Source organism: Galleria mellonella, unplaced genomic scaffold (genome assembly GCF_026898425.1).
Source record: "Galleria mellonella isolate WM207_F2 unplaced genomic scaffold, CSIRO_AGI_GalMel_v1 utg44, whole genome shotgun sequence".
In the NCBI taxonomy this organism is placed as follows: Eukaryota; Metazoa; Arthropoda; class Insecta; order Lepidoptera; family Pyralidae; genus Galleria; species Galleria mellonella.
In genome coordinates, this window is record NW_026442100.1 from 771,791 (window position 1) to 784,457 (window position 12,667).

At 32.6% G+C, this 12,667-nt stretch overlaps 1 protein-coding gene across 2 annotated transcripts in view; it reads right to left on the reverse strand.

Moving 5' to 3' along the window:
- Positions 1-12,667, reverse strand: part of LOC113518905 (angiotensin-converting enzyme-like) — a 244,579-nt gene that overhangs the window by 12,889 nt on the left and 219,023 nt on the right. For both annotated transcript variants that reach the window (XM_052898565.1, XM_052898564.1), the window contains 3 exons: positions 11,978-12,182; positions 1,971-2,138; positions 434-521 (listed from right to left, as the gene is read on the reverse strand). In XM_052898565.1, coding sequence (XP_052754525.1) covers positions 434-521; positions 1,971-2,138; positions 11,978-12,175 — 454 coding nt within the window. In that variant the 5' untranslated portion in view covers positions 12,176-12,182. The remainder of the gene's footprint in view (positions 1-433; positions 522-1,970; positions 2,139-11,977; positions 12,183-12,667) is intronic.

Consider the following 12,667-nt stretch of genomic DNA (forward strand, 5'->3'; position numbering starts at 1 on the left):
GTTGTGTTTGCATGGCTGTGTTTCAGTTTGAAGGGTGGAATATGGCGTGAATTTACAGGGTACAGAGGAATAATACCTGAGTCTTCAGGAATGGCAACGCATGGGGGATATCATGGGCGAAACAGTATACTCTGTTATGTCCATAGTATTACTCATGTCCATAGGCGACGGCTACCACTTTCCATCAGATGAGCCGTCAGCTTGATGGCCATTCTAAGTTGTATAAAAAAAAATTGAGCAAATGAAAATATAATAAAAAGGCGGACTTAATGCTAGTAGCATCCTTTACCAGTTAACCTTTGGGATGAACAGTGAATCATGAACGCGGTACTTTATTATTAGTGTTTGCCATTCTAAGTTGTATAAATTCATTCATACTAATTAAATAAAAAAGATTTTTACGATTTGTTTTGATAAAAGATAAATTACATACCTCTTAAAGTGCAATTCCTGTTATTGCCGCAATCATAATTAGTGGCGAAACGCAGTCGATGCAAAGCGGTATCACCAAATGTCACTAGCTGCAACAAATACGATGAAATTGATATTATATACATGTGTGTATATATGTATCATATCAGCCTTTAACTGTCCACTGCTGAACATAAGCCAAGCAAAATCAGTAGTTGTCACACTTGGCAGGCGGAATGGCATCCGCAGTTTTAAGCTTTGGAGACCTTTTAAGAGAAACGCTGCTGCAGATCCCTTCATCACAAGCACCCTTAGTCGCCTCTTACGACACCCACGGGAAAGGAAGGAGTGGTCTTCAACTTTCTTTCATCCATCGATACAATCTTTCTTATTTATTATTATTAATAAATACAAATATTCTATATATAAATAGGATATATCTACAATTTTTATTTTATGAATAAAAATATCAAACAAAATATTAATGAGTGCTATATCGTTTTAATTATGTTGTACATTGAATAAGATAAATAGGCCAGCGTTATTTTTTATTCTTATGTACATATACATTCCTTTGAGTATCCCTAGATTATAAAAAAAGAAACTAATTATATAATAACTCAGCTTGTTTGTAACGTATTTCATAGATTTTATATAATAATATTATTACTGTAGTATTAATTAACTGAATTAATTAAAATACCTTGTATTCAATTATATGGGTTTAAAATAGAACTCACAGAGTTTCACTCCTAATATAATAATATATAACAGCAAATTAAATAGGGTGAAACTACATAGAACAAATCGAACGGATGGAGTAGCTGTCCATTAGCTTATTATGGTCCCTTGATGGTTGCTTTCGGAATTAAGTTGTGCACTTTTTCAAAAAGGAAGCACAGATATATTTTATTGTATAGTGAGGTACAAAAGTGCAATTTTGATAATTTTTCATGCATTTATAAATATTCATTCAGTGGCCTAATATTAGATTTTCCAAATTTGAAATAAACAGCATTATTAGTTAGATGTAACGCTGTAATAGGCAGATAAACGGATGAATGAAGTCCACCGCAAAAGTTCCTTTATACTATTTTGATATGAGATATTTATAATTTATTATCAACGATATTAATTATTGTATAATATCGTTGAATTTGGTAACTTTGTTGTATAATATAATAATTAAGTATGTATCCAATTGGTCAACAAAATAAACTAAATGCCCATATAGGGCAGAATATATTTATTCTTCATTATCGTGTCACAGTCGAGAGATAAGCAGCGTCTATTTTAAAACAATGCCAAAAGCCTCACTGCAGTTGCCAACCCGCATACCAAGCGTAGCAACTGCTGGCAACACCTTTATGGGATAGGCCTATGATCATCAGTGGACAGTTAACGGTTCCTATGAGGATGTTGATGATGATGAGGGTTTTATACATTTATACTCTGTAATTTCTACTTATTCTGAGTAGTCAACAAATTTCGATCATACGGATGAATTTGCATGTAAAAAATAGTATATACATAAATTGGTAATTACAAATGAAACTCACTCTGATCCATTGTTCCGTTTCCAATAGTGTATCCCCAGGTTGAAGTAGCAACTTGACCTTTCGTCTCAATACATCATCGTTCGATGCTAGAGTGTATCCTGTTAGACCTCTTTTTACTTCAGACGTTTGCTGTCTCGAGAATATCCCGAATGCTTTGTCTCTCTCCAACTGTAAAGATAATTTTGAATTAATACGCGAATTTTCTCCTAATTTGACAACCTTAGTGGTTAGTAATTAAACATACTGCCTCACATTCAGATAGTTACAGGTTCGATGCCCACACAAGTGTTTTCTACATATAATGTGTATACATTTACAAAATAATTATTTTTAAGTATTTCTATCAGTTGTGTTTGCATGGCTGTGTTTCGGTTCGAAGGATGGGATATGGCAGTGAATTTATAGAGTACAGAGGAATAACACCTGAGTCCCCAGGAATGGCAACGCATGGGGGGTAGATATCATAAGCGAAACAGTATACTCTGTTATGTTCATGGTACTGCTCATGTCTATAGGTGATGGTTATCACGTTGTATCAGGTGGGCCGTCAGCTAGTTTGCCATTCTATGTAGCATAAAAAAAAAGTTGTATAGTATAAATGATATTGTCAAAACCAAGCCTGAACTTGATATTCATTTTGACAGTCACTCTGTTCATGTCTAAATTAAAAAGGTAATGTACTCGTACCTCACCATTACGTTTTGTTTTTATTTTTAATTTAATTTGTGTGATTTGAATTGTTGGGTATCATCGGGTGAATGTAAATTGTTTTTATTCATTTGATGCCATTTAATTGTTTAATAATTTAATTCTATTTTAATATTTTTTAAACACAAAGCATACTGTGGTTGCCTCTAAATGTAAGAACAGTAAGCCGTAATCCACTAGTGTAATGTATCGAAATGTTTCGCTGTATTTTATGTTGGTGATGCTAAATAAATAAATAAATTGTTATCTTAATTCGAAAGAAAGTGACAAAACACTAAAGGTTCCCAGATGTTGGAAATTTTGCCCGCGGGAATAATTTCTCTTTATGTAAGCTATGCTCGTATACTTGCAAAATATGTGTGTATTGTTGCATGAAATTTTCGGGCTTTAGTCAGACTTAAAGGCCTGACAAGACGAGGCGAACATAAAGAGAAATTTTGTTTGCCCACAAAGTATCTTTCGTTTGCTCAGGCTGTAATAGTTAAGAAGGGTTTATAAGAGGTTCTAGTTTTTATTTACAGAGGATATTACTATTTATTAAGCAAAATGGAGCCGGTTCTTCAAAGAAATTTTCGTTTAATAATATATTTTCTAATATTCAGTACAAATAATAAATAAAAACATTTGTTATTCAAGTAAACTTAATTATAAATATTTTGTTTAGTATTTTTTTATTAATATTATATAATAGTTCACCGTGTGTGCTTCGGCATAGAATGGGCCACCCCTTCTCTTCTCGTAGATGTCGTAAGAGGCGACTAAGGAAGGGCGAAGGATGGACAGCAGCGTCTCTCTTAAAACATTTTTAAAAGCCTAACTGCGGTTGCTATCCCGCCTTATGGGGAAGGCTTATGTCAGCAATGGATAGTTAACGACTGAAGTAATAATATTACCCAGTTCATAATGCGATTTCAGCGGAGAAGAAAATATATTTTTTTAAGCAAAAGTTATAAAAGAAATATGAATGCATTAAAATGACTATAGTATAAATATGAAAGTAAATTTGTTTGTCAATTTTTGATACCTTAAGAGCTCAAACAATTGTTATGATATGTACGATAAATATATACATATAAACTCACAGGTACTATGCATGATCTGTAATATATATAAACATATGGATAAAGACATACGCTATGTACTTTTTATCTGGTATCGCGGATAAAAGCTATTTAATAAGTAAAATTTATCAGTCAATGTTCAATATAAATGTGTAATTAAATTGTACAATTAATCGAAATTACGATACTATTATTTTCACATCATTTATATACCAATAACATATCAGTACTTGAATGACTTATTTAAATATTAAATTTCCATAAGCCAATGAAAACAACAGCAGCAAATTGCAAAACTGTATTTTATAGTATCGAATCCAATTTCGATTGTTCATTTATCAGAACTAAAGAACTAATAATTTTGTTTTATTATAAACATTGAATTATATAACAATATATTGAATGCATAATATATTAAAACATTAATTATATTTTTTTATACGAAGTTATAAACTAATAAACTGGCAACTCACTGTAGGTAAAGAAACAACCGCCCCTTATTCACAAGCACATCATGGATATTTTTATTAATATTATAAATGTGTAAGTTTGATAATTACCTGTTTGTACCCTAATGGCTTATAGAAATGTCAAAAAATTTAGTAACACTTATGTATTGAAATGGAGAAGAGAATATCATATCCTATATTACGCTTAGGGCCGGATTCACACTATAGTGCCGCTTTCAGTCTGATCTCAGTATGCACAATTTTCTATTCTTTTACGGCAACTAAAATTCGTCATTTGCCGTTTAGGTGCCGAATGGTTTTTTCTAATGGATGATTATGAAATAGTAACCCTATCTGCGCTATCAGTATACACTGGTGGAGCATCAGTGGGATGAGGATGAAAGTTGGTCAGTTGAGTCATCATGACGAATTCGCGTGGAATAAATCACGATGGTTTCCAATAGGAACCGCATGGAGGTCGACCTGAGGAGGCACATTGCCAGCAATGGGGCGCTAGTGCCTGTTATTAACAATCTTATCACTCCAGTACTAAACGGTTAACATTGTACTGCTAGCAGCGATTTAATAATTTGCCTAAAGATGCCTTGTTTAAAGGAGAAACAAGAGTCACAAAATGTGCTTGAACAAAATGTCAGTCGGAGAGTAATGGCTAATATGGAAGATTATGGACCTTCTGATAGTAATGATCAATTATTAGGTGTTGGCAGTGCCACACATACTCACGATAAAAGAATTAAACCAAATAATTTTAGTTAAATAAAACAGTGATATGGACTTCCGCAGGATAACACCTAGTTCAGTAAAATATTGAATTCGATATTATTGTTCTTGTTGTAATAATTGTTGTGGTTGTTGTTGCTGCTATTATAAATTTTTATTGTCATACTTTACATTAGACTGATAAAAAAGGTTTAACATACAATGGCGGACTTATCCCATAGAGTTATCCCTTTAAGCGTAATAGGAGTAGCTGAAATAATGAATATGAAATTATATAATGTTCGCGAACGAAAATTATGATAAATTATATAAACGTACACATATCCCTGTATTAGTACAAGTATATACATAAACATAAATGCACCCACAATACATTCACAATTAAAATGAGATATCACATTTATTAGAATGAAAAGTTTCACTATAAAATTTTATGATAACTGCTTTCAAGAGTTCAATTAATTTTAACAATTTCATGAATTTCGACCTTGACTAACGGGGATAAAGAGTTGCTATGTATTTCTCCATTCCAAATACTACGTGCGTAACAATTAGTTTAGATGTTAAGACGGCAACAGCTAACATATAAATAAACTCATTTTGATATTTATAATAATTAGTATGAATTTCTGTAAACGTGATACATATTTACGTCGCATTTATTTCCCAGAAGGGAACGGTACATTCAATTTATTTATAGGTCACGTGCCAAAATTCGCGTCTCATGACTGAGCAGTACATGTATGTCATAAACACCTACATTCAAATAAATTTCTGATACATTTCCGTCGCTATTATGTTTAATGATAAGATATTTCTCGAAAATGTGGACAGTATATTTTAAATTTATTTATTCATCGATGTAACATTTGGAGTTTCCACGACAGCACTTATCATAAAAAATAGCGATGTCTTAGGCACGGATCTTATGTATATGTAAAAATAAATATACCTACGTACTAGACAAATAAAGAACGAAAAGTTGACAAATGTTTAAATTTACATATAAAGCTTTTCATACATTTTTATATGTCTACTTTACTCGGAAAGAACTATATATATATATATATATATATATATATATATATATATATATATATATATATATATATATATATATATATAATTTGAAAAAAGTTGTAGAAGAAAATTTGATCAAATTGTTAGTAAATTTTTCAATCTAATTGATTAACTTATTGTACATATTGACGAGAGAGATTGTTAATTTAAAAGACCAGTGCAACCCATTGCTAGCAATAAAGTCTATTAAGTCGGCCTCCATGCTGTCTCACTGGAATGCATCATGGTTGATTCCTGATGAATTCGCCAGGATGGGCTAACGATATGTTTTTATCATCTTCATAATAGGTATTACGTCAACGTATACTAATAATGAATCTATAAAAAAAAATGAAACTACAGATATTAATACATATGAATAAAATGTGGTATTTATTATTTTTTATTCCGTCTCCCACTAAATCCAACGTATTATCGTACCTACGTAGAAGCTCACAGCGGTCTACCGGATAATTGAGGCGTCGTCACATCAAAAATATCAGTAGACAAGATTTTTCAAAGAATTCCAAAAATAAAATATAGTACCCATTATATATATAGCGACGGTACAATTCAACATTTGTATAAAATAACACGTAAATCAAACAGGTAATACTGATAAAAGTGAACCGGATGGATTTGATTTCAATTCAACATCCCATACACGAGTCTAGCGATATTTTATAAAATGTTCGAGTATTAGTAATACCATAGTAACTAATATTAAAAATGTGAAAATGAGTCGATTTGTTTTTGTTTTTGGGTGGAAATGGAATGGATTCCGCCTGCGCTATCTGTGTACACTAACGGAGCACAAGTAATGTATGATAATTGTGGATGAGCAGGTCAATTGGCCCATCATGACTCTTTCATCAATAATTAATTACGATGATTTTCAAAGGAAACCGCATGGTGGCCGACCTATTAAGGTATATACCTTAAATTTACAATAATAATATTTTTATTTTCAGAAAATTCTGAAATTTCAGAAATAAAATTATATTACACATACATTAAAGCGATATTTGTGCTTAGGTTTAAAATGACAAAAATTTTGAATTTAGTTTTTTAGACGATAAACCTAAAATAGGTCTGGCAAACTGGCTGAATGCAAGGCCAATACGATGCTCGCGTCACCATCGAGGATATAACACTAGCCCATCTGCAACGAGCAGTAAAACGATTGAAGGTAGGAACATCCATTGGACTTGACGGCATTCACTTATTACCAAATACACTAATTTATTATCAAATATACTATACAATGCTATAAGAGTTTTAGAGAAAGCTCTCCTACATATAATGAACTTAGCTCTCCGAACAGGTATTATTCGTATACTTCCGTAGTTATGGAAAGTGTCCAGAATTACACCTATATCAAAGGATGGTTGTAAATCTCTAATTTCAAACCACGTTGCTGTATTTTTAACTTTAGAAAAAGTATATAAAACCATTCTAAATAGACTTATATCTAAGCAAGTTCAGTCTCAACTAACAGACTGTCAGCAGACCTGATAAATCGACTACCGCTTATCTGATAAACTTTATAAATTGTACAGTTACAGAAATAGATCATAATTGGCAAGTAGGCGTGGCAAAATTTATTTCAAAAAAGCTTTTGATCGCGTTCACAATGATATTTTATTAAAAAAGTTCTCAGAAGTAGGATTTACACCAAAGCTTTTAAAATTATTTATCAGATATTTTTCCGATCGCTCGTAATACGTTCAATTAAATGGTTATTGATCAGAATCCTATGATACCGGTTCCGAAGTAAACCAGAACAGTACCCTGGGACCTTTTTGGTTTTCAATTATGATCAATGACTTGCCACATGTTATTAGCACTGCTCAATGTCTCATGTTTGCTGACGATTTGACACTATTCGTAGCTGTCGGTATTATGGAAGACTATAAAGTTCTACAGCGACATATTGACAACGTTGTGGTATAAGATGAACATAATGCTTTGAAATTAAATGTTTCAAAGTGTAAATTAATCACATTCACACGGTCTTGTGTTCCCGATTCTTATGTTTACAGTATATACGGTACGCCGCTTGAAGTGTGTCACAAATACGCCATTTACACCTTATACTGCTTTAGCTTTTATTAATCGTATAACTACCATTGTTCGTAATACGGACTACTATCTCAATGCCAGTAACATACCCTATCAGGTCGATATTTGTTTACTTACTTTTAAGCCAACTTCAAAAGAAGTTGGGTGTCTATTTATCTATATTGTGCTGTACATATAAAAAAAAAAGAAATGAACAGAGAACTGCATATTATTCATTATCCATGCAAATGAAGTCTTCAACAGTAGCTAGTGTTTAATAAACATAAAGCTTCCTCAAGTAATACACGTCGTAAAACTCTATCCAATTTTCTTTCGGCGGTTCTTGAGATTGGCATATGTGTACAAGTGCGTTACACATGTACTCAGACCATAGATGGAGCGTGCCGCAGACAGCCGCCTCCGGTTAGAACAATCCTATCCATCGTACGTTATAAAACCCCATTCACACGGGTGTTATTTTACCGTAATTTATTTTTTATCATACTCATAATGGTAAACAAGCTAACGACCCATGTGAAGAAAAGTAGTAACTGTCACCTATATGAGTACATAAACAATAAAATGTACCTCACAGAGTATACACTCTGATACCTATAGTACCCTCCATGTGATGCCATTCCTGAGGATAGTGGAGTTGTAAGCTACCAACCTATTTCAAATTTATGTAGGTTCAGAAAAATAAATAGTGACGTGCTTGACAATATTCTTGTCTCAAGTCGACATCTACAGCGTTATATCTCCGTACCCTGAAATTTCTCTGCTATATCCCATCCTCCAAACTGTGACACATAATAAGGAAAGAGATTATTAGTAATGGATGTCTAAAAGCTCCCCTGCTAGCAATGTCCCTATCAGATTGACTTTCACGTGGTTCCCCATGCAAATTATAGTGGTTAATTCTTGTTAAATTCATCACTATAAGCCAATTGGCCTGCTTTCATCCTCTCCTATTTTCACTTACTAGTACTGGTTACTATGCCATTTTCATTCACGAAAATACATCTTTGACTATTTTATTCTCGCTACAAAAAGAAAGTTTTCACAAGTAGGTATAAATATAATCTGGCGACCGTATATCAAACGGTCGTATCATTTGCATTCATCGAACTTACATTATAAACCCTCATTCATACGGTTGTTATTTTAAATATGATTAGAAAGACAGAATTATATTATTAAGCTTTATTTATTACTTTACTTATTTATTTATTACGTGACTTTTTAAAATCTTGTTTTTAAATTTTTTTATAAGTACTCACTCGCACCTGAGCACAAAACGAATGGTTTCCGAGTAGATATTATGAATACGTCCGTAGATTAACAACTATATCTAGTTTTTAATCTGAAAATATTACCAAAATACCTATCAAATTAATAAAGATTTTAAGTCACACCTGAAATAGAAGCTTTTATAAGTGTGATTCCGAAACATTGTAGCAAACCACACGATTTGTGTAAACACGACAAATTGCGACCGTAAGATCAACGGTTAGACGTTTAAGACAACTACCTATCCCGTATTATAAATCCTCATTTAAACAAGCATTATTTTATCACGGGTACTTAGGATTGCATAGAGATGGGTATAACATTTATTTTTCACTGCAAAAACAAAGTTGTACTATATATACAAATTCATAATCGTGCCGCAATAATCAGTATCGTTTTTTAAATATAATTTTGAAGTAAAAAACTACCGTGCCTTATGGATATGCTATAAGTGATAATTATCTAAGTAACTAGCTCCAATTAAGTACTATAATCACAGATTTATTTAATGGGTGATAATGGCAATGTAGCAACCGCAGTTAGGCTTTGGAGATGTTTTAAGAGAGACGCTGCTGTCTATCTGTTGCCCTCCCTTAATCGCCTGTTACAACACCAAAGGGAAAGGAAGCGGTGGCCTATTCTATGCCAGGACCACATGACGGTTATATAATACTGTCTTAATTTATGTTACTGTTAATCTAAAAATATCATTAATGTATCTAGTAAAAAGAAAATAGATGGCAAAATATTAACATGGATTGCCAAATTTATAATGACAGTTTAGTTATAGGCCAAGCATTTGTTTTGATGTGTAAGAAATTTATCTCTGAAAATTACCTGTCAGCAGTGAACACGTCAGTTAGTATATTCGTACTTTTGTTAATACTACGTATTTTTTATACTCATACCTAGCGAACTGACCCGTATGACATGTTTTTCTTGTGATCCAGTAAAGAAGTCTTCAAACGATCTTCAAATTCAAGTAAAAATATTAATACTTATGGACAAATAATAAAAAAAAGTTCCTTATGAATATTATAAATGTTAAAGTGAGTTTGTCTGTTTGTTTGTTCTCTTAGCACTTAAATGGCTTAACCAATCATCATGGGCATATATCTTTGGTATATATATATATATATATATATATATATATATATATATATATATATATATATATATATATATATATATATATGCTATTAGTACTGTAGTATAGATTTTCTGTAATTTGACGGAATTGGGTTGTGTTATCCAATTATTATCTAGATGGCGTAACTTTTCTCTTACTCTAACTAGTACCAAGGATAGAAACAATTCGTTGAATCACATGTTATATTCCTACTAATAATTTATTCCCGAGTTAAGCATCGTCATTGCATAATGACATCATTTTTATGATAACGCTAAAAATCAACTCCGTTGACCTATAGAGCCACTTTATAAAATCAACAAAATTTTAATTTAAAATAACACGAATATGGAAACAAAATACATTACGTTGAAAGTAACAATGTAAAATTAAATATGATATTTTTAGATTTCCGATAATCATTGTTTGAAAAAATATATTGTATCATATTTAAGATTATTCGACTTTTATTTCATACACTTCTATTTTCTATACACATACCCACACACACATATATTTTTTAACGAATCGACGTTCGTTAGTCTCACCTAAACTCAAAAACGGCTTGATCGATTTGAATATTTTATTATAGTTTTATCCGCTATAACACAGAGGTAGTTTAGAAGAAAAAAGTAGGAAAAAATCCTAGCTCAGCTGAAAAATAACCAAAAAAATAGTAATGGTTTAATAGTAATAGTTTTGTATGGGAATAGCTACTTCGAAATAATTTCAATAGATGGCATTGTAGATAATTCAAAGATTATAGAGTCAGCTGATGTAAACTTAATTGTACGTCTGTGTAGCGTCTTAAAAATTTCGTCAAAGTCTAACTGCGGTTGCCAAGCTACTTGCCAAGCATGGCACCTACTGGCAAAACCCCTCAATGACAAAGGTATTTTATGGGGGGGGGGGGGGTATGTTCAATAGTGAGCAGTTAACGGCTAATATGAAGATATGTATGCGTTAGGCCTACCTAAATCATACATACATTATTATTAATATCATTCATATATCTAATCATCAAGATCACTACAATAACATTACCTATATTTTAAAATTGCCAATAATGTCTTAAAAGTTAAATGCTTTTAAACACTCTCATCATATTTATATATTTGTATATGTTTAAATGTTTATTTTTAAGAAATTTGGAATATAAAAACCCAGCTCTTATTTAAACAACTTAATACATAGACAAACTGACGGCCCCCTTGATGAAAAGTGGCAACCGTCGCCCACAAATACGAATAGCACGTAGAACACCCAAGGTTTTTCTATATGTTTTCCCATTCTTTGGAAATAAAGTAAGACTCTATACGTGGTAATTTCAATGACATATCAATTTTTTTCAAACTAATGTATAGTCACACAAGCAGCCATGTTTGATAGCAAAAACACAAACAAGACAGAGGTACCCAAGCAGACTTTTCTAAAATATATAAAGTCTCTCTCTGATTGTACCGTAGATATATTAATTAACTATTAGATATATTCAGAATTGTTACTGACCTTTGTAGACAGTCCCTTACTACTTCCAATGAGCTCATTCCATGTAGCGGTCGCTCTTTGCTCGCAATGGTCCACATAGTCTAACTCTACTAAGTCAACTAACGCTACCAGCCACCGTCTGTCATCGCCACTCGATGACGTTCCGCTTGACAACAGCGCGTAGAAATAAATGGAGAGCAGAGATGCCGACGGCCTCATGTTTGTTCTGTTGAAGAAGGAAAAAAATATATTAATAAAACAAATGCTTAAAAGCAACAACATAGTATATTGTCTAATTTCCGTATACATTGACAATTCAGGTATTAACTTGTGTTGCTAAGAGAAAGAGGAAATTGGACTTTTTTTTTTTTTTTTTTACAACACAGGGGGCAAACGAGCATGCGGCTCACCTGATGGTAAGTGACTACCCCCATGATCACCCACAACACCAGCGGCATTGCAGGTGTGCTGCCGGCCTTTTAAAAAGGAATATGTTTTTCTTGAAGGTTATGTTGTCGTATCGGTTCGGAAATACAGCTGCTGGAAGTTGATTCCAAAGAATGGTTGTGCGTGGAAGAAAGTGCCTTGAAAAACGCACGGTGGAAGACCGCCACTCGTCCAGATGATTGGGATGAAACTTTAGTTTGTGGCGGGTTGTACGGTGGTGAAAATCAGCAGCAGGTATCAATCCGAACAATTCCTCAGAACACT